This window comes from Pseudophryne corroboree, chromosome 4 (assembly GCF_028390025.1).
Source record: "Pseudophryne corroboree isolate aPseCor3 chromosome 4, aPseCor3.hap2, whole genome shotgun sequence".
Classification (NCBI taxonomy): domain Eukaryota; kingdom Metazoa; phylum Chordata; class Amphibia; order Anura; family Myobatrachidae; genus Pseudophryne; species Pseudophryne corroboree.
The window spans coordinates 380,499,426-380,522,715 of record NC_086447.1 but is presented as its reverse complement, the minus strand read 5'-3'; the positions used below and the strand labels follow the sequence as shown (position 1 = coordinate 380,522,715).

The 23,290-nt window shown below is 42.6% G+C and overlaps 1 protein-coding gene across 2 annotated transcripts in view; it reads right to left on the bottom strand.

The window, feature by feature from the left end:
- MYOM2 (myomesin 2) overlaps nucleotides 1–23,290 on the bottom strand; it is a 226,877-nt gene that overhangs the window by 63,119 nt on the left and 140,468 nt on the right. For both annotated transcript variants that reach the window (XM_063916675.1, XM_063916676.1), the window contains 5 exons: nucleotides 12,271–12,449; nucleotides 10,187–10,301; nucleotides 8,814–8,970; nucleotides 8,604–8,710; nucleotides 6,265–6,309 (listed from right to left, as the gene is read on the bottom strand). In XM_063916675.1, coding sequence (XP_063772745.1) covers nucleotides 6,265–6,309; nucleotides 8,604–8,710; nucleotides 8,814–8,970; nucleotides 10,187–10,301; nucleotides 12,271–12,449 — 603 coding nt within the window. The remainder of the gene's footprint in view (nucleotides 1–6,264; nucleotides 6,310–8,603; nucleotides 8,711–8,813; nucleotides 8,971–10,186; nucleotides 10,302–12,270; nucleotides 12,450–23,290) is intronic.

Genomic DNA, 23,290 nt, shown 5'->3' with positions numbered 1-23,290 from the left:
TAGGACTGGAGTACTACTACTTGCTGATAGTGTGACCATTGACCACCAGTTTAATTAATCCGTTCTCTGCCTGAAAAAAAACGATACACAGTGTGACACAGTCACATACCATATCTGTGCTCAGCCTCAGTGTGCTGCATCATCATATGTAACACTGTATATCTGACTGTGCTGAGTGCTCACTGCTCACACAGCTTAATTGTGGGGGAGACTGGGGAGCAGTTAGAGCAGGAGTACATAAATAATATATTTTAAGTACAGTGCACACTTTTGCTGCCAGAGTGCCACACTGCCAGTGTGACTGACCAGTGACCACACTGACCACCAGTATATTGTGATTGTCTGCTTAGGACGGAGTACTACTTGCTGATAGTGTGACCAGTGACCAGTGACCACCACCAGTTTAATTAATCCGTTCTCTGCCTGAAAAAAAAACGATACACAGTGTGACACAGTCACATACCATATCTGTGCTCAGCCCAGTGTGCTGCATCATATGTAATACTGTATATCTTTATCTGACTGTGCTGAGTGCTCACTGCTCACACAGCTTAATTGTGGGGGAGACTGGGGAGCAGTTATAGCAGGAGTACATATTTTAAGTACAGTGCACACTTTTGCTGCCAGAGTGCCACTGCCAGTGTGACTGACCAGTGACCACTGACCACCAGTATATTGTGATTGTCTGCTGACCACCAGTATATTGTGATTGTCTGCCTGAAAAAGTTAAACACTCGTCGTGTGGTGTTTTTATAAACGCATTCTGCAGACAGTGTCCAGCAGGTCCGTCATTACATAATATATACCTGTCCGGCTGCAGTACTAGTGTGATATATATATATATTTTAATTTTATCTCATTATCATCCAGTCTATATTAGCAGCAGACACAGTACGGTAGTCCACGGCTGTAGCTACCTCTGTGTCGGCTGTCGCTCGTCCATCCATAATTGTATACCACCTACCCGTGGTTTTTTTTTCTATCTTCTTGATACTAGTAGCTTACTTTAGGAGTCTGCAGTGCTGACAGACAGTGTCCAGCAGGTCCGTCATTACATAATATATATACATGTCCGGCTGCAGTACTAGTGTGATATATATATATATATATATATATATATTTTAATTTTATCTCATTATCATCCAGTCTATATTAGCAGCAGACACAGTACGGTAGTCCACGGCTGTAGCTACCTCTGTGTCGGCAGTTGCTCGTCCATCCATAATTGTATACCACCTACCCGTGTTTTTTTTTTCTATCTTCTTGATACTAGTAGCTTACTTTAGGAGTCTGCAGTGCTGACAGACAGTGTCCAGCAGGTCCGTCATTACATAATATATATACCTGTCCGGCTGCAGTACTAGTGTGATATATATATATATTTTATTTTTATCTCATTATCATCCAGTCTATATTAGCAGCAGACACAGTACGGTAGTCCACGGCTGTAGCTACCTCTGTGTCGGCAGTCGCTCGTCCATCCATAATTGTATACCACCTACCCGTGGTTTTTTTTTCTATCTTCTTGATACTAGTAGCTTACTTTAGGAGTCTGCAGTGCTGACAGACAGTGTCCAGCAGGTCCGTCATTACATAATATATATACCTTTTCCGGCTGCAGTACTAGTGTGATATATATATATATTTTATTTTTATCTCATTATCATCCAGTCTATATTAGCAGCAGACACAGTACGGTAGTCCACGGCTGTAGCTACCTCTGTGTCGGCAGTTGCTCGTCCATCCATAATTGTATACCACCTACCCGTGGTTTTTTTTTCTATCTTCTTGATACTAATAGCTTACTTTAGGAGTCTGCAGTGCTGACAGACAGTGTCCAGCAGGTCCGTCATTACATAATATATATACCTGTCCGGCTGCAGTACTAGTGTGATATATATATATATTTTATTTTTATCTCATTATCATCCAGTCTATATTAGCAGCAGACACAGTACGGTAGTCCACGGCTGTAGCTACCTCTGTGTCGGCAGTCGCTCGTCCATCCATAAGTATACTAGTATCCATCCATCTCCATTGTTTACCTGAGGTGCCTTTTAGTTGTGCCTATTAAAATATGGAGAACAAAAATGTTGAGGTTCCAAAAATAGGGAAAGATCAAGATCGACTTCCACCTCGTGCTGAAGCTGCTGCCACTAGTCATGGCCGAGACGATGAAATGCCAGCAACGTCGTCTGCCAAGGCCGATGCCCAATGTCATAGTACAGAGCATGTAAAATCCAAAACACCAAATATCAGTAAAAAAAGGACTCAAAAATCTAAAATAAAATTGTCGGAGGAGAAGCGTAAACTTGCCAATATGCCATTTACCACACGGAGTGGCAAGGAACGGCTGAGGCCCTGGCCTATGTTCATGGCTAGTGGTTCAGCTTCACATGAGGATGGAAGCACTCAGCCTCTCGCTAGAAAAATGAAAAGACTCAAGCTGGCAAAAGCACAGCAAAGAACTGTGCGTTCTTCGAAATCCCAAATCCACAAGGAGAGTCCAATTGTGTCGGTTGCGATGCCTGACCTTCCCAACACTGGACGTGAAGAGCATGCGCCTTCCACCATTTGCACGCCCCCTGCAAGCGCTGGAAGGAGCACCCGCAGTCCAGTTCCTGATAGTCAGATTGAAGATGTCAGTGTTGAAGTACACCAGGATGAGGAGGATATGGGTGTTGCTGGCGCTGGGGAGGAAATTGACAAGGAGGATTCTGATGGTGAGGTGGTTTGTTTAAGTCAGGCACCCGGGGAGACACCTGTTGTCCGTGGGAGGAATATGGCCATTGACATGCCTGGTGAAAATACCAAAAAAATCAGCTCTTCGGTGTGGAAGTTTTTCAACAGAAATGCGGACAACATTTGTCAAGCCATGTGTTGCCTTTGTCAAGCTGTAATAAGTAGGGGTAAGGACGTTAACCACCTCGGAACATCCTCCCTTATACGTCACCTGCAGCGCATTCATAATAAGTCAGTGACAAGTTCAAAAACTTTGGGCGACAGCGGAAGCAGTCCACTGACCAGTAAATCCCTTCCTCTTGTAACCAAGCTCACGCAAACCACCCCACCAACTCCCTCAGTGTCAATTTCCTCCTTACCCAGGAATGCCAATAGTCCTGCAGGCCATGTCACTGGCAATTCTGACGAGTCCTCTCCTGCCTGGGATTCCTCCGATGCATCCTTGCGTATAACGCCTACTGCTGCTGGCGCTGCTGTTGTTGCTGCTGGGAGTCGATGGTCATCCCAGAGGGGAAGTCGTAAGACCACTTTTACTACTTCCACCAAGCAATTGACTGTCCAACAGTCCTTTGCGAGGAAGATGATATATCACAGCAGTCATCCTGCTGCAAAGCGGATAACTGAGTCCTTGGCATCCTGGGTGGTGAGAAACGTGGTTCCAGTATCCATCATTACTGCAGAGCCAACTAGAGACTTGTTGGAGGTACTGTGTCCCCGGTACCAAATACCATCTAGGTTCCATTTCTCTAGGCAGGCGATACCGAAAATGTACACAGACCTCAGAAAAAGAGTCACCAGTGTCCTAAAAAATGCAGCTGTACCCAATGTCCACTTAACCACGGACATGTGGACAAGTGGAGCAGGGCAGGCTCAGGACTATATGACTGTGACAGCCCACTGGGTAGATGTATGGACTCCCGCCACAAGAACAGCAGCGGCGGCACCAGTAGCAGCATCTCGCAAACGCCAACTCTTTCCTAGGCAGGCTACGCTTTGTATCACCGGTTTCCAGAATACGCACACAGCTGAAAACCTCTTACGGCAACTGAGAAAGATCATCGCGGAATGGCTTACCCCAATTGGACTCTCCTGTGGATTTGTGGCATCGGACAATGCCAGCAATATTGTGTGTGCATTAAATATGGGCAAATTCCAGCACGTCCCATGTTTTGCACATACCTTGAATTTGGTGGTGCAGAATTATTTAAAAAACGAGAGGGGCGTGCAAGAGATGCTGTCGGTGGCCAGAAGAATTGCGGGACACTTTCGGCGTACAGGCACCACGTACAGAAGACTGGAGGACCACCAAAAACGCCTGAACCTGCCCTGCCATCATCTGAAGCAAGAAGTGGTAACGAGGTGGAATTCAACCCTATATATGCTTCAGAGGTTGGAGGAGCAGCAAAAGGCCATTCAAGCCTATACAATTGAGCACGATATAGGAGGTGGAATGCACCAGTCTCAAGCGCAGTGGAGAATGATTGCAACGTTGTACAAGTTTCTGCTGCCCTTTGAACTTGCCACACGTGAAGTCAGTTCAGACACTGCCAGCCTGAGTCAGGTCATTCCCCTCATCAGGCTTTTGCAGAAGAAGCTGGAGACATTGAAGGAGGAGCTAACACAGAGCGATTCCGCTAGGCATGTGGGACTTGTGGATGGAGCCCTTAATTCGCTTTACAAGGATTCACGGGTGGTCAATCTGTTGAAATCAGAGCACTACATTTTGGCCACCGTGCTCGATCCTAGATTTAAAACCTACCTTGGATCTCTCTTTCCGGCAGACACAAGTCTGCTGGGGTTCAAAGACCTGCTGGTGAGAAAATTGTCAAGTCAAGCGGAACGCGACCTGTCAACATCTCCTCCTTCCCATTCTCCCGCAACTGGGGGTGCGAGGAAAAGGCTCAGAATTCCGAGCCCACCCGCTGGCGGTGATGCAGGGCAGTCTGGAGCGACTGCTGATGCTGACATCTGGTCCGGACTGAAGGACCTGACAACGATTACGGACATGTCGTCTACTGTCACTGCATATGATTCTCTCCCCATTGAAAGAATGGTGGAGGATTATATGAGTGACCGCATCCAAGTAGGCACGTCAGACAGTCCGTACTTATACTGGCAGGAAAAAGAGGCAATTTGGAGGCCCTTGCACAAACTGGCTTTATTCTACCTAAGTTGCCCTCCCACAAGTGTGTACTCCGAAAGAGTGTTTAGTGCCGCCGCTCACCTTGTCAGCAATCGGCGTACGAGGTTACTTCCAGAAAATGTGGAGAAGATGATGTTCATTAAATGAAATATAATCAATTCCTCCGTGGAGACATTGACCAGCAGCAATTGCCTCCACAAAGTACACAGGGAGCTGAGATGGTGGATTCCAGTGGGGACGAATTGATAATCTGTGAGGAGGGGGATGTACACGGTGATATATCAGAGGATGATGATGAGGTGGACATCTTGCCTCTGTAGAGCCAGTTTGTGCAAGGAGAGATTAATTGCTTCTTTTTTGGTGGGGGTCCAAACCAACCAGTCATTTCAGTCACAGTCGTGTGGCAGACCCTGTCACTGAAATGATGGGTTGGTTAAAGTGTGCATGTCCTGTTTATACAACATAAGGGTGGGTGGGAGGGCCCAAGGACAATTCCATCTTGCACCTCTTTTTTCTTTCATTTTTCTTTGCGTCATGTGCTGTTTGGGGAGTGTTTTTTGGAAGGGCCATCCTGCGTGACACTGCAGTGCCACTCCTAGGTGGGCCAGGTGTTTGTGTCGGCCACTAGGGTCGCTTAGCTTACTCACACAGCTACCTCATTGTGCCTCTTTTTTTCTTTGCGTCATGTGCTGTTTGGGGAGTGTTTTTTGGAAGGGCCATCCTGCGTGACACTGCAGTGCCACTCCTAGATGGGCCAGGTGTTTGTGTCGGCCACTAGGGTCGCTTAGCCTACTCACACAGCTACCTCATTGCGCCTCTTTTTTTCTTTGCGTCATGTGCTGTTTGGGGAGTGTTTTTTGGAAGAGCCATCCTGCGTGACACTGCAGTGCCACTCCTAGATGGGCCAGGTGTTTGTGTCGGCCACTTGGGTCGCTTAGCTTAGTCATCCAGCGACCTCGGTGCAAATTTTAGGACTAAAAATAATATTGTGAGGTGTGAGGTGTTCAGAATAGACTGAAAATGAGTGGAAATTATGGTTTTTGAGGTTAATAATACTTTGGGATCAAAATGACCCCCAAATTCTATGATTTAAGCTGTTTTTTAGGGTTTTTTGAAAAAAACACCCGAATCCAAAACACACCCGAATCCGACAAAAAAAATTTCGGTGAGGTTTTGCCAAAACGCGGTCAAACCCAAAACACGGCCGCGGAACCGAACCCAAAACCAAAACACAAAACCCGTAAAAATTTCAAGTGCACATCTCTAATGTATAGTTGTTTTGCTGTTGTGCTTTGTTAATTTTTCCTGGCAAATGCAAGAAGCTAAACATCATAGCATTAGCTGAGACAGTTGCAAAAATCATTAAATGTTCTACTTACTGGGATTTCTTATTTCATGACTTAGAGCCATCAGACGTTCAAGTTCTAGAAAATAAACAAATTAGTTTGTTGATATCGTTAAAGACTGCACATGTAGGCCTGGATGTAATGAAGCCCGAGTTTGGAGGCTGTGCGGGATGCCGGCCGAACTCAGACTTTTTTTTTAAGGGGGCAATCATGTACAAGGCTAAACCATTCCTTGTACATTATTCCCACTTGTACAAAACATACAAGTTTGGCCAACATGCCGCACAGCCGCCGAACTCGGACTTCATTACATCCCACCCAGAGTATTAATCTTCATCGTTATAAAAAAAGCACAAACACTGCAATCAATAGAAACATTAAAAACATCTGATTATCATACTTTACATTGTGACAATATTTACATATTTCGTATTGCTAAAAGGTAATAATAAAACCCATCCCAATTTGTCTAAAAATATATAGGGCGGGATGTTATGAAGTCCGAGTTCACCCAACGTACAGGATGCTGGTCAAACTCGGATGTTTTTCTTAAAGGGGTAATCATTTACAAGGCATGGTTTTGCCTTGTAAATGACTGCCCCTTTAAAAAACTGTGTGAGTTCGGTCGGGATCCCACACGTCAGGTGGTCTCGGACTCCATTACGTCCCGCCCATTATCTTTGCTTCTCTGCATATATTGCCTTTAGTTTGTATTTTAGTATTCTGTTTATCTTAAACCATCTGACTCGCCTTGCCAGGCCCCATAGCTATATTTGAGTAGGGGCCTAGTGAAGCCGCTTCCTTCCCTTGCTGCCCCCCCCCCCTCCCCCCTCTGCTATCAGAAGAACAAAGCAGGGGACTATCCTAGGGGTGTGCTGCACTGCTGGCTCTGTCTAAAACAGCATTTCATAGAATATTTTATAACCTGATTAATCAATTTAGAATGTAATTTCTTAGATTCCTATAAAAGAAAAGTAAGTCAACAAAACCAAAATATGTATAAGCAGGTACATTAATATATTTATTAGCACTTAATAAGTCTGTTCTTTTAACCATATCTTATAATAGTGCTGAATGGGTTTCCCTATAATTGTGGTCACTAGTCCAGGCTGTTGCCTAGTGCCGGGCAGTGCCTTTTTCCCCATGCTGTCTGTCCTCCTGGTGTTTCCAATGCCAGAATACTGCAGGCTACAGAACTAGTGCTTGCAACATTTTTGGAGAATGAAACAGTACGAGGGCAATGCTGTTTTCCTTTTAAGAATTTTTTTTTTTTAACAAGATGATGATGTTGATGATAATGATGACTGGTGTTTTAATAGCATAATGAAATACTTGTGTATCATCATGCTTTATGCATACACACATATATGCTGATTTGCATGGATATTAAGACTCAGCATATCAGTGTTATCCTGGGTACACATTAAATTATTTTTTGAACGATTGCCCCGATTTCTGACGCACTGGAATGAGAAATAGTTAAAATCATCAAATGTGTACGCACTATTGTGTACTCCTGTGGGTTGTCTGTCGCATATTTAGATCTGCTGTACATGCAGCCAATCTGATGATGTGTCTGATAATCCCATGCATTTCGAAGCGGCGGGGAAACAATATATTGTGCAGTCGCAGGATATATCATTCCTTTGCATCTGCCTTCGGCTTGGTACACAGATCGCCTAATGTGTACCCAGCTTAAATATGTTACTTTTGCAGTTGCCTTTTTAAAAAAAAATAAAAAAGCATAAATCATCAATTTCTCCCACATCTAATTTAGTCCCCTGAATATTTCTCAGTATCTTCCTCCCACAGTCCAAAACCACTCTGGTATGTTAATTAGTTGCTAACAGAAATCAGCAATACACAGGGTGTATCAAGAGGAGTGGGCCCATGTGCATTCTCCATCCTGGCCCTCTCCTCTCTATCTGGTAGCCCTGCAGTGAACACTAGCTGACTATGGCTCTGTGCCAGTGTTGACTGCGCATGTGCAGGTCTCCGAGGTAATGGTGCAGATGCCATTTTCCTGGTGATTTCCCTACTGCATATGCGCAAAAAGCAGGAAAAATGGTCAATGCACCAATTTTCCCAAAGATTTTGCAGTGCTGCCACTGCCGTTGCAAGACTCTGGAATGGTGAGTATTGAAGAAATGGGTGCAGGGTGTTCCGTGTGAACCCCCCTGTACCCATTATAGATACGCCACTGATCCTACAGTAGTGTCTGCATGTATGTGCTATTGTGTTAGAGAATTCAGACTGTAAGCTCCAATTGGGCAGGGACTAATGGGAATGATTACATTTTCCCAATACAGTGCTGCATAATATTGGGCGCTATATAAATAAATAATATTAATAGCAATAATAACTCCTCTTACCTTCTGCTTCCATCACATAGCTAGATGAAATGCCATCGGTATCACTCACGGCCACCGAGTATGTTCCCAAATCATCCTTGTCTGGGTTTTTAAAGTACAATTTGGAACTAAAAATAAATTAAAAGAAGATGCACACATGTAGTCAATAAATATGTAACTTTTTCAGTATGTATAAGTACAATGAGGTCAGAATTAGTTTCCAATACTTACTTTTCTCCAATAGTTTCAGTCTTGAATTTTTGGTCATCGCTAATTTCCTCATAGGCTTTGCACCACGAAAACTGAGAGGCTTCTGATATTTCAGCGCAATTGTATGACATGTAAATGTTTCCTTCTTCGTCCACTCCTGCAGTGATCTCCTGAACACCTGGCATTTAGAAAACAGTGATGGCTCCTATAGCATTGTTCTTCTAATGGAAGCAGTGGTCACAAAACAGTTCATGCAAGATATACATGGTAGCAAACCAGAGGGCTCTGTTTTACTGACATATGTACTATGCACATAGGCAACATTTATGGGTTAGTTCCAAATATAAATCTTAAATGCAAATTTGCTAATTTCCATGACAATATATCCATGGCATTCATTTCTACTGTTTTGCAAATAATTGCCTTACAGAATCATTAATCATTATTAATCATTAATTTGAATTAGTTGTTTGAGTTCTAGACAGCACTACTATGTATGTGCTAACTTATTCTAAGCAATGCATGATACATTCTAGTCACTGGTGTGAGTGGGCCATCAGTGTCATAAAGTACTGTAGACAGCCTGGGGGTAAATTTACTAAGGTGGGAGATTTTTAGAACTGGTGATGTTGCCCATGGCAACCAATCAGATTCTACTTACCATTTATCTAGCTGCTTCTAGCAGATACTAGATATAATCTGATTGGTTGCTATGGGCAACATCACCAGTTCTAAAAATCTCCACTTTAGTAAATTTACCCCCTAGTGTACATATATATGTGTATACAGGAGTTTAGAAAGTATTATACATTTGTAAAGGAAATCAACATGAAACATTGGGGGTGATTCAGATCTGATCGCTAATCTGCTAATCTTGCTGTCCTGCGTTCAGAAAGTCGCCACCTGCAGGGGGAGTATATATTCGCTGTGCAAGTGAGCGATCCTATGTGTACGCTGAGCTACTAAAATCCACTTTGTGCAGACTGTGTGCAGCCCAGGACTTACTCCTACAGTGCGAGCACATCAGGCTGACTGGGGCCGGAGCTGACGTCAGACACCCTCCCTGAAAACAATTGGACACGCCTGCGTTTTTCTGGAAACTCCCAGTAAACAGTCAATTACCACCCACAAACGGCTTCCTCCTGTCATTCACCTTGAGAACGCACATGCGAACGGATTTTTCGCACCATCCATCACTGAACAGTGATGCCCTTTGTTGCTGTCTGACTCGCATGCGCATTGTGGTGCATACGCATGCGCAGTTAGTAACTGATCGCCCGCTGTGCGAACGCCCACAGCAGCAATCAGATCTGGATGACCCCCATTGTGTCTTGCTAAACTATTCCTCCTAATTATATTTTGCTTTATCAACTTTGAATTCCTTACAGACATACCTGGTCTTGCATGGACAAGAATTGGCTCAGAAATATCAGACGGTTTACCAATGCCAGACGCATTCACAGCACGGATTTGGAAAACATATGTTTTTCCTTCTTCCAGTTCCTTGACCTTGACATCATCATCAGAACCAAAACATGACATGAAAAATCAATATGACGGAGAAGCGTTGGTAATGTTAACATGCTATTAGTAAATGCTCCAAGTTTGCTGTGTGCTGGGAGGCCCCCAGCATGTGATTATGGGGGTAATTCCAAGTTGATCGCAGCAGGATTTTTTTTAGCAGTTGGGCAAAACCATGTGCACTGCAGGGGAGGCAGATATAACATGTGCAGAGAGAGTTAGATTTGGGTGTGGTGTGTTCAATCTGCAATCTAATTTACAGTGTAAAAATAAAGCAGCCAGTATTTACCCTGCACAGAAATAAAATAACCCACCCAAATCTAACTCTCTCTGCACATGTTATATCTGCCTCCCCTGCAGTGCACATGGTTTTGCCCAACTGCTAAAAAATATCCTGCTGCGATCAACTTGGAATTACCCCCAATATGCAGGAGCAGTGTTGTTTTTTTAGCAAAACTGCTACTGAAGCTGAATGAGGGCCAATGAGCTGAAAAAACGCCCAGCGTAGCTGAGTCACCCATGACCTGACATGTCGAGAGGGGCGGTTTGATGCGACTGCCACAGTGTATGTATGTATGTATGTATGTATGTATATATATATGTATGTATGTATGTGTGTGTGTGTCAGAAGAAGTACCCTTCTTACAGCATCTCCCCCATATTACATGTAAAATTGCACCTCTTACACCCCTTATACATATCACGCAAGCCTCTCCTAGTACATGCTCTACACTACAGTATGACGCTGTGTCACACTCATAATATACTGTATATTAAATCACACAACAACACCCTCCGAGTGTTACATACCATGAATCTACATTATATACCTAATAGTAAGCAATTCTTGGTTATATTACATTTCTACTACTGTACAGTACATTTAAAATAATGCTAAATACTCTATGCAATACTTCCACACTCTGCATATAGTATAATGCTTTGAACACTATGGGGAATGATTTAGTGTTGGAGTGCATTTGCACTAAGCAAGCACGCTACACAAGTGACATTAACTGTACTGCACACTCAAATAACTTGTGAAAGTAATATGAGCTTCAGACACTGTATCTAAGCCTTCTGACCCGTTGCACTTTGGGACCCAGATCACAGGGATTCAGAACAGTACAGTAAGGGTGTCCGGAAGCAAGATAAGCATGTCTCTCTAATATGTCTCTTTTTTGGGTTACTCCTAAGTTTGGAGTATATGCTTTTATATTCTTATAGATTCTGTGACTACTGTACACAGGATAGGTACAGTAGACACATCTATATTCTATATTTAAGGTTGCACATATCTTAAGGTGCATGTAAATGTAAATACTGATGTAGATATGTAAAAGTACAGATGCTTGTTGTGAATATGCAAACAGACAGCTTTAATGTCCATCACTAAATCACCATGTAGATCGGATGACGCCCGAGATCGCCGGAGGTGCGAGATGTCGTCCGTTCTCTGACATTTTTTAAAGGGGCAATCACTTACAAGTAGTGGTGGCTCCAGATCTTGGCCCTCATTACATCCGGACCCTTATGTGCCTTTATCTAGGGCCAGTATAACTAGAATGGCATTCCTCATGTGCTCATGGCTCTAATAAACCCTGCAATATATGACAGTTCTAAATGTCATGCTGTGAGAAAGTATACTGTAATGGTGTGGTGTGCAGAATCTGTGCGTAAGTGTACTCAAAAAGTAAGCGTCCAATGTATTCATGTATAGTGTGGGTATGCTGATTTCTTTCAGTCAGCTGTTTTCAGTTTAGCTTTCTTCCATCTAGAATTATAAAAAGTAGCTTTTTCCAATGCAAAAAATATATATGGTGTATTCTGGAGCAAAGGTTCACTCCTATAGTGACACATTATTGGAATGGGGAATCGGTCTTCCCCCTTCATTTGGGAACATTTCAGTAATTTGTGCATAACTACAGTATACTGTACATCTAGCAAATATCTGTACCTTTAGGTAGCGGTTTGCTGTTGCTGTCTGGTTCACTCTTGTCCACAGTTCTTCATCCACGTCTTTGTATTCAACAAAATAACCCACAACAGGGCTGTTTCCAGAATAAATAGGTTCCTTCCACAGTATCACCAGGGAAGAATCCCTGACCTCACAGAAGGTAAGGTCATATGCTGGTCCTATATTTATAAATACCAAAACAAATTGTCAGTACATACTGTAAATCCACCTATCCCCAAGAAGAATATAAGTTTGAATTAGATCATGTAAGTCATTAACTGAACCAATAAGGAAAACCAACCGTGGTTGGAATAGGGTGCTATTTTGGGTGTGATTCTAAAGAGAAGCTGCTACCTAAAGTAATTAATTCGGGTGGATTGTGATGACAAAGAGGCGCACATCTGACGCGTATCGCAGCTGGCACTGCTGCTTTTTAAAAGGTGTGCCAGCTGCGAAACGCATCTTTTTGTCACCACAATCCACTCGAACGACTGTTATTGCCTGGACCATCACAGGACCTACAAAACATCTTTTTGGATGTCATTTGCTTATAAGGATCGGACTTTCACAAGAGCCACCGCATGTATTTTGAGGACCCTCCTGTTTGCAATTAACAATTGGGACTATCTATCCTCCAGCGGTGGAAACAAGATTCCCCATTCCTGAGACTGCGCTCTCAGTCTTAAGCAACCTACTATCGTCCACTTTGACCATTTACAAAGGTCCTGTGTGAACATTAGGAACAAGCACAATGTGGTACACAATCAATTGTGGTGACTAGTACCTTTTATTGATGCAGTGTAAATTGATGAATAATTCATTAATTTTTAATCATTGTAATTACATGTACTATTTTTAATACAATAAATGTGTGTTTTATTAGACAATCCATCTGTTTTTCTATAAGTGCTGCCTCAATTCTTATTTGTGAATCAAAAAGGAGTAAAGGCAGTATGGAATGTGTAATGGTTAGCATTACTGCCTCACAGCACTGAGGTCATGAGTTCAATTCCCAACATGGCCCTAACTGTGTGGAGTTCCTATATTCTCCCTGCATTTGTGTGGGTTTCCTCCGGGCTCTCTGGTTTCCTCCCGCAATCCAAAAATTGACTAGTAGGGTTATTTGCTCTCTACAAAAATGAACCATAGTGTGTACATGTGTGCATGTACATGAGCAGACTAGATGGGCCAAGTGCCATCAAATTCTACGTTACTATGTTACATTGTTACTAAGATAAAATATTATAATACTTTACAGTGGCATCACGGGGGTAGGGGTGCAAGGGGGTGTGGACCGTGCCTCTGGTTCACCCACCAATGGGTGACACCAAAATGCTGGCTCCTGGGTGGGCATGACTAAGCAGGACATGGAGTAACAGCTGCATGTGGGTACTCTCTGTCCCAGTGATCCTGGATGATTACTCTGTGTGCCTCCTTGAGCCCTTAAAACCTTGAAAAAGCTAGGGGAAAGCAGGTTAAAATATGAAGCTGTTATCCCCATGCGGCAGTGGTATATGGACTGGCGGTGAGGGAATGGAGAGGTCCGGCTGTGTCATGCTCTGGGCTTGTGGTTCTGCTTCTGCTGGCAGCATGGCATGGCCAGCAGAGTGTGGCCGTGCATGGTCGTTTTCCTCCTGCTGTAGCTGCCGGCATGCTGGAGTGCCACTGGACCCAGTGCCTCTGTGTCCGTGGGTCCCCAGGGGATAGTTGTGTGTGGCTGTGCATAGCCATCTGCTGCTGCTGTTGGTGCTGTCGCTCTGGGATGCGGCTGAGATGCCCTCACCCCCTGCTAGTGTTGCTGGAGCCCTGGGAATTGGCTGAGACACCTTTAACCCCTGCTAGCGCTGTGGGGCCTTGGAAAAATGTCTGTGACACCCTCACTCCCTGCTCGCACTGCTGGAGCCCTGAAATAATGTCTGTGACACCCTCACTCCCTGCTAACACTGCTGGAGCCTCAGGAATTGGCTGAAACCATTGCCCACCTGTTGCCGCTGCCGGCGTTCTGGGAGGTTGTGGATCTGGTTACCTCAGCGCTTGTCTGCCACCGGCTGTTAGTCAGTTGGGCTGAATCCTTTTGGCTGTGAAAAACTATGGAAGACTGGCAGTGGGCTACCTAAAATGGAGCAGAGGGCTGTTTGCTGTGTTGCCCCAGGCTGAGACTGCTTATGCAGGAATATTTTTTTTTCTTGTTTCTCTTTTTTTTTTTTTCATTTATATACTACAATGCCTGTTACAGTGGTTTACATACACCAAAGTAAATTAAAACTTTGCTGAATGCTACAATCAGGCTATAGTTTTTGCTAAAGGACCATGGCTAAGGGGATATTTTACTTAAATATTTAATATAAAGTAAAGCTGATTGGGCCATAAATAACATTTTGCTTTGGCCTAATTATACTATTTGATTCTATACCCTCAGTACTAATGAGGAAAAACCAAATTGACTCGGTATGCACGAACCCCGAGTAGTAAATCGGCAAAGCCAGATAGAGATGAGGAGACCCCTCCAACGACCCATCCTGGTTCATCACCTCTGATTTTAATTCATCATGATTTGAAAAAAGTCAGAGAAAGAGTTGGGGAGCTTGATGCCTGGACATCTAATTTGGAAGATAAAGTATTGCCATTATGCTAATGCCTAACCTCATTTGATAGTCAATTAATTAAATGTTAAACATGGAAGGACGATTAAGGAGGAATAACTTGCATTTTGTGGGGTTGCTAGAAAAGGAAAAAGCCAATAACTCTGAAAAAGTTTTTGAGAAATGTTTAATAGAATTGTTTGGAGTAGAATCTTTTACACCATTTTTCACCATTGAGAGAGCACACAGAATCCCAATCAGGGCCGGTTCTAGCCCTTCTTGTGACCCGGGCGGGAAATAGGGGTGTGGCTTCATAAAGGGGGCGTGGTCAGTTACGCCCCCTGTACAGTAGAGTACCACCACTGAAATGCTGAGCGGTGCGCGATGACGTCATCGCGCACCGCACAGCAAAGGTCCTCTCCATGAAGGGAAACTAGGCGCGTAGCGTCTAGTTCCCTTCACAGGGGTACACAGCCGGGGGACACAGCGGGCAGCGGGGGGCACAGCAGTTGTGGATCTTGCCATGGTGTGGCGCTGGCGCCATCTGGAAGGCGGCGCCCCAGGCAAAAGTCCTGCTTGCCTGTGGCAAGATCCGCTACTGATCCTAATGCACCCTCAGCCTCCTGTTGCACCCCCGCATATTATGATTGCAAAATTCCTAACTTTTCGTGACCGGGACGCTATCCTGAATTTGGCACGTATCAAGGGGCCTCTACTGTGGAATGGCTCTATAATATTAGTGTTCCCAGATTTTGCACTAGAAGTACATAAGGATCGGGCACAATTTATCCCGATCAAACAATGTCTTAGAGAGCATACTGTAATTTGCAATATGCTATGATGTTTCCACCTAGATTGAGGGTTGTGGCCGAAGGAAAGAATTTGGTGGAAACTTACTAAGGTCCCGAATCCATTTGAGTTTTTTTTTTCTTAAGTGGCATCTCGGGAATTTACTAACACAAATCTCGGCAGTGTTTGGGGTATTCATTTTGAGATACACTGCTGTCCACACAAATATGACTCAATAGACCATCGGTCAAACTCGGCTGTTATTTTATACAATTTACACGGTAATTTACTAAGAATTTGTATTCTCAATCACTGCTGAAAATAGCCAAACACTGCCGGAAAAGTATGGAATTCGTACAAAAATAGAACTTTCAAATAGAACTGCTATTGGCTGGCGTGTTTGGAGAGTCATGCATTTGATCAGTGAGATCCGTGCATGCTTCTCTGTGTAAAAGTGTCTGAAATAGTTAAAAATCAAAAAGAAAATTGATGGGGTCCCCCCTCCTAAGTATAACTAGCCTTGTGCTTCACTCCTGGCCCTTGGGTGCCTGGAGGAGGGACTCCTAGATTTAAGGGGTCTCCGCTCCCCCAGAGAACCCTGGCCAGGGGTGACTAGTTGGGGGGTTAGTGCCACAGCCACAGGGACCAACATATATGTGTGTCCAGCTGTGGCATTATGTCCCTGGCTAGTGGAGCCTGGTGCTGGTTTCAAAAATATGGGGGACACTTACTTCTATTGTCCCCCGTATTTTTGGAACCAAGACCGGACCAAGACGCAATTTTTCCCTGTTATTTTAACAACCAGGACCGGCTCAAAGAGCCCGAAACTGGTTATGCTTAGGAGGGGGGAACCCTACACATTTATTTATTTTTTTAACTTTTTCACATACTGTACACAATGAAGCCCTGCGCGGATCTCACTGATCCGTCCAGGCTTCATTATGTTAAGTCTGGAAGGGTTTTTCTATTCTCTCCCATAAAACACTGCCGGCAATACAAATTACTTCGACATCGGTGAACTCGAATTGAAAAAACACAGTAGTTTAGTAAATAACCGTGTTTTCTTTCAAAAAGTAGCAATCTCACACTGCCGATGTCAGCCAAGGTTGATGTCGGCTGAAATCGGCAGAAATACGAATCTTAATAAATATAACCCTACATTTTTTACTACACCACGTGAGGCTGCGCTGTGGTTAGATCGCTGGCATTAGCAGAAAGGCATTAGCGCGAAAGGTATTAGCGGCTTACAATTAGGGGATTTTATTTCCTCTATTTCTCTAAAGATAAATGTGTTGAAAGTGACCTCTGCATTAAGTTTAGACTTAATTATGTAAATGTTGTAATAACTTGCTTTTCTATGTAATATGTTTTAGGTTTGGGGAGGCTAACGTACTTACAATGTTGACTACAGAGCAACGTTGGCCTTGTTTTATAGTCACTGAATTTTTTGCCTATTGTTCTTAGTATGATTGTTTTCTAGGGAGGGGACTAAGGGAATGGGTATGCCAATGTCTGGGCAGGTATACAGGGAGGGGGGTGATGGGGATGGCGGGGTGTTTGTCAATGTGCATGTATCGTTACTATATTATAATTTGCATAACGTATGATGATGAACAGATTATATATCTGGGTTAAAGTATGGCAATGACCCGATTTATAATTCTATCATGAAATGTAAGGGGCCTAAACGATAAAATTAAACAATCGCTGGTGATACATCATTATAAACGCTATACTGCAGATATTATATGCCTTATGGAGACCCATCTGGTGGGGGCTAAAACGCTGGCCTCTAAAAAGTCTTGGGTGAGTTGGACATACCATTCTACATATATGTCCCATGCCAAAGGTGTCTACATACTGATACGAAGATCTGTCCCGTTTGTTCTGGAGCAGGCCCAAATTGATCAATGGGGTAGATTTGTTTTGTTTTTCTGAAGTCTCAGATTTATTCTATGTCATTGTTTATACTGACTGTTTATATTCCACCACCCTATTCATCTGAAGTTTAGAGAAAAGTGCCTGAATTTATGGCACAGTACCCTAATATTTCTGCAATATGTATAGGCGACTTTAATAATGTTATTAATCCGGCTTTAGATAAAGTGAGCACTTCTGGTTCTAAAGTATATACCAGACAGGGGAGTTTTGCATCGTTACTGGAGAGCTTAGATTTATTGGATGTGTGGAGGGTGGGTCATCCAAATATTTGTTCTCCTGCTTCTCCAGTACATATTCATCTTTTTCTAGGATTGACCTAGCTTTAATATCTAGATGTTTAATACCTAGGGTCAAAAATATTCAATACGAAACCAGGGGCATCTCAGACCATTCACCTATAATTTTGGAGTTGGATCTGGGAGGCCCTAGTGGTAAATAATTTTGGAAATGTAATCCTTTTTGGACGACACAATTGAGCAATGGAGTGGAATTGACATGGAAAGAGTTTATGGAAATAAATGTGGATACGGCACCCATACATGTTTTATGGGATGCTTTAAAGGCATTCTTACGTGGTACGTTAATTAGAGCTGTGTCAACTCTTAAAGCTGCAGGTAGAGCACTCTTAGAGCTGGCGGTGACATGTAGATCTTTAGAAATACAGTATTTAAATTATAATCTCAGTTATTCTAAGGAGATATGGTTGAGAGCCCAGAGGGAATGGTGTAAATGCTTAGAGTATAAAGCTAAATATCACCTTCTATATACACAACATAGATACTCTGCGGATGGAGATAGATCAGGACATTTTTAGCAAAGTTGGCAGGGGTAGATAGGGCTGTAAGTATGGTGACAGCAATTTGCAATATGGAGGGTATTACTTATACGACAACCCCTGAAATAGTGGAGGAATTTGTGATTTACTATAAAAATCTGTATAGTACAAGGCTACAGAAAACTACATCAGAGATACGAGATTATTTGAATAATATCTTGTTATCATCACTATCGGTTGAGGCAAGGGAAATTTGGGAATCACCTCTAATGGCAATTAAATCATCTCTAGGAGGTAAATCACTGGGGTTGGATGGTATTCCTATAGAGCTCTATAAGAAACATATAGATTTTTATGCTCCTAGATTGCTTAATTTGTACAATAAATTGTTTGAGACAGGGTCCCTACCTACATCCATGTCAGAAGCTTTGATTATTGTACTACTGAAACCAGGCAAAGATCCGGAAAAGACGGATTCATATAGGCAAATTTCATTCCTGTCTATAGATGTCAAGATCTTAGTGAAAATCTTGGCGACTAGATTAAGTTCAGTGGTATTACAATTGGTTCATGAAGACCAAACTGGCTTTATGCCTGGGAGGTCTACTACATCTAATTTAAGACATCTTTTTACATATTTACAGGTTCCCCGCGGGATGCTGACTCCTCTGTAATAATTTCACTTGATGCTGCTAAGGCATTTGATTCGGTGGAGTGGGCATTCCTGTGGGGGACACTAGATTGCTTTGGTATTGGCCCACATTTTATTAGGTGGGTCAACTTACTATATTCAGTCCCATCAGCAAGGGTTTCCATAAATGGTTATGTTTCATCGGCCTTCTCTCTTACAAGGGGAATGAGGCAAGGATGCCTGCTGTCCCCGATACTTTTTGCTTTTAGCAGTGGAGCCCCTGGCCTGTATTATATGCTCTTCCCCACAGATTAAAGGTTTTCAATTGGGGGAGCTGGATGGACAAAATTGCCCTATATGCGGACGATATTCTGTTATTTGTTTCGGATCTTTCAACCACTATGCCATATATATTGAATATTATCAATATATTTGAAGGATACTCTTGGTTGTCTATTAACTGGAATAAATCTTCCATTCTCCCCTTTAGGGGATGCTGTTCAGTAAATTCCTTGGTGGTCACTCCGCTTTGTTAGGTTACTCATTTTAATTTCTAGGTATTTGGGTAACTAATAATCCCTTGCAATATGTCAATTTAAATATAAAACCACAAATAGAATATTTACAAAATCATATTAAGATATGGGGAAAACTTCCACTCACTGTTACAGATAGAGTAAATCTTGTTAAAATGGTAGTGCTGCCCAAATTGCTGTATGTATTACAGCACTCTGCTGTTTATTTGCCTCAAAAAATCTTTAGTAAAATAGAAGGCATTCTATCTTCACTGGTGTGGCATAGCCGAAGGGTCAGAATTAAATTAGATACGTTAACGAGAACACAAGATTCCGGAGGTTTATCTTTTCCAAAATTTAGATTGTACTATATGGCAGCTCAGTTGACACATACGGTGAACTGGATTAATGATATTAATGGGGATTCTTTGTTGTCTAGAATATTGACAAGTAGGAATATTGGTATAACTCCAGTACAACTATTACTGAGTGATAATGTAGCTATAGTTAATATGCCAGTGGTTAAGCATGCAATTATGATTTGGAGACAAGTTCACCGTTTGTTGCAAGGGGAGGGATGGGACCCTGGTATACCGCTTGCCTATACTCGTAATTTTCATGAATTTTCGCAATTACAGATTTAAGAAGCCTGGGGTTTTTGGGGAATAAGCACAGCCGATCAATTATATTCAGCAGGGGGTTTTAATGCCTTTTAACAGCTACAGGTAGAATATAATGTTCCCACAGTGCACTTTTATAGATATCTACAGCTTCGTCATGCATGCAAGACTCAATTTGGGTAATCTCCCCCATTAATTCAGGATTAACCTGTTTGCAAAGTTCTTAAATCTACAGGTTCAGTTTGTACTATATCTGGGTTTTATTCTAAATTGCCTTATGCTTATTATGTTGATTCACTTCCTGTACTCAAATCTAAATGTGCGGTAGATTTAGGACCAATATCACTAGACACTTGGGGATATGCCCTGAGAGCTGCTAAAGAGGCCACTACAACAATCCGTGTTCAACAGATACATCTATTTATTTTACATAGGGTTTATATTACCCCAGTGCAACTCTGTAGAATAGGGGGTCGTAATGATGCCAACTGCCCTAGGTGTGCATTGAATACTGATACCTTTTGGCACATGCTTTGGTCATGTCCTATAGTGAATACTTTTTGGCTAGAAGTGGTAAGGATTATAGCTTCTACAGGAATTCCTGCGGATGCCCTTACCCCTTTAGTATGTATTTTATATGTAATATATGAGGAAATATTGGATGATATGTCTCGACAGTATGTAAATAATCTAAGTGCGATTGAAAAAATGATGGTTGTTCATTCCTGAATGGCTCATAATGGACCTGATGTAAATAGCTGTACAAATAGTGTAGTATCCAATGAAAAGTTTGTATCTACATCTAGGAAAGCAGTAGATACATTTCATAAAATCTGGGATAGATGGTTGATATCTATATATAGATAAGGAATATATATATATATATATATATATTGAGGGTCTTAGGTAAGCAGACATGCCAAAATTTTTGGTCATATATAAAGATTGGCATCACTTAGATACAGTATATATGTATATGAAAAGTGTCTTGCCTATGTGTACGAATTGCACTAAAGATGGACGTTGGTAACACTTTATAACCTAAATTGATATTGGTTTACTTGAGAATTGTATGTTTTTGATTTACATTCTGTGCTGGTGTATGATATATAGTTCAGGTATTAATGGGAAAGTAAAGGGAGGTGGGGGGTATGAAAGAATGGAAGTGAGGAAAGGGTTAGTTAGACCTATTAAATATATACACATGGGAGTATAGTAGCTTGACTGACACATTATAATAGGCGCACAGCGTAATATATGTAAAATTATACTGCACTTGCTGATAAGAACAGTAATATATGAAAGTAATAAAAAACATAATACACAAAAAGACTTCTTTCACTAGTATTTTTTAGTTATTTAATCATTTTTCTCATCACAATATATATTATAGAAATCACAGGCAAAAGATACACTTACAGTAGTATAAACTTTGAAACACAAAGTAGGACCAAAAATTAGTACAAATCCATAGGAACGAAGACTTAAGTAACACTAGATTCTCTAGTTATGAGGGTTTGGATTGGATTAATTTAGAGATATGCATTGATATATAAAGGATGGGCAAATATCAATATGGATTAGTTATTGTAGAGGGTGTAGAACAACTAGTGGAAAAGAAAAGGACAAGGAAGGATCTCTGAGAATCCCGAGAATAGCACCAAGCACAGACTACAAACAGGCTGATATGTGAATATATGATTATTTGCTAAACTGATGATAGTACTGAGCAGATTGGTATATAGTAATGATATTAAATGTTAAATGTTTGTCTATATTGTACAAAGTTTAGTGATGTCTTCTGAGCAGCAGCAGCAGGCCAGTGATACACACTGCGGCAGCTCCTGATCCCTGGGTAAGGCAACCTACCGCATATAGGGGAAGATGTACTAAGCAGTGAAAAGAGTGGAGAAATGAGCCAGTGGAGAAGTTGCCCATGGCAACCAATCAGCTTCTCTGTATAATTTTACAGTATGCAAATTATAAATGTTACTTCAATGATGATTGGTTGCCATGGGCAACTTCTCCACTCACTCACTTCTCCATTTTTTTCACTGCTTAGTACACATCTCCCATAGAGTGACCATATTATCCCTTTTACTTGGGACGCTCATGGATTACACAGGTTGCGTGGCTGGCTGACTTCAAGCCTACATTTCAGCTGGTTTTAATCAGCCACAGAACCTGTGTAATCCATGAGCGTCCCAGGTAAAAGGGATAATATGGTCTCTCTATCTCCCATAGTATATTACACACAACATCTCATGTGTGTTTGTTTATATGTGCTGACTGTCTCCCCCTGCAATGTGTGGTAGGAGCTGTAGACAAGGGGCCACAGCCACCACTGCAAAGTGTTTAAGTCACAACGCACATGCATCTAGAGTTTGTGGGCATAGTTGCAGATGCTGTTGAGACACACGGAAGATGCACAATCTCTGAAATATTTAGAAACTGTATTGTGCATTCCTGAGCGGTGACAGGGAGATGGCTAAGCGGACTCATGGAGATTATCCATTTATCCATTCCAGAGTGTCGCAGGTATGTTGCTGATAGTGATTGCGCACACAGAACCAGAATTATTCACATTAAGGCCATATTCAGATGGCTAAAGTGCACCTTCCATAATGCTGGTGCAAGTTTCAATGGTGCGACCGCACCAAGCGGTACTTGAGCATCTAAAGACACTCAAAGTGGTTGTCTCAGTCCTTGCACAGGGGTCAGTATGAAAAGCCAGCAGTCGGGATGCCGGTGGTCAGTATACCGACCCCGGCATCCCGATCTCGGCAATGCCGACAAGGGTGTGCAGGGTACCCTAACCAGCCTCCCTTACCCCCTAACCCTCCTTGTCCACAGCCTACCCCTAACCTCCCCTGTTGGTGCCTAACCCTAACCTACCCCCAGTGGTGCCTAAACCTAACCCCCCACTTCCCACAGCATAAACTTAACCCTCTTAGTGCCTAGCCCTAACACTCCCCCAGTGGTGCTTAACCCTAACCCCCCTCTCTGCAGCTTAAAACTAACCTCCCCCACTCTGCAGTCTAACTCTAACCCCCACCCCCCCCCCCCCTACATATAACCCGTCCTCCTGCAGCCTAAACCCAATCCAGCAGTACATACTTACCTTTGGGATCCTGACTGTTGGGATATCGTCATCGGGATCCTGATGT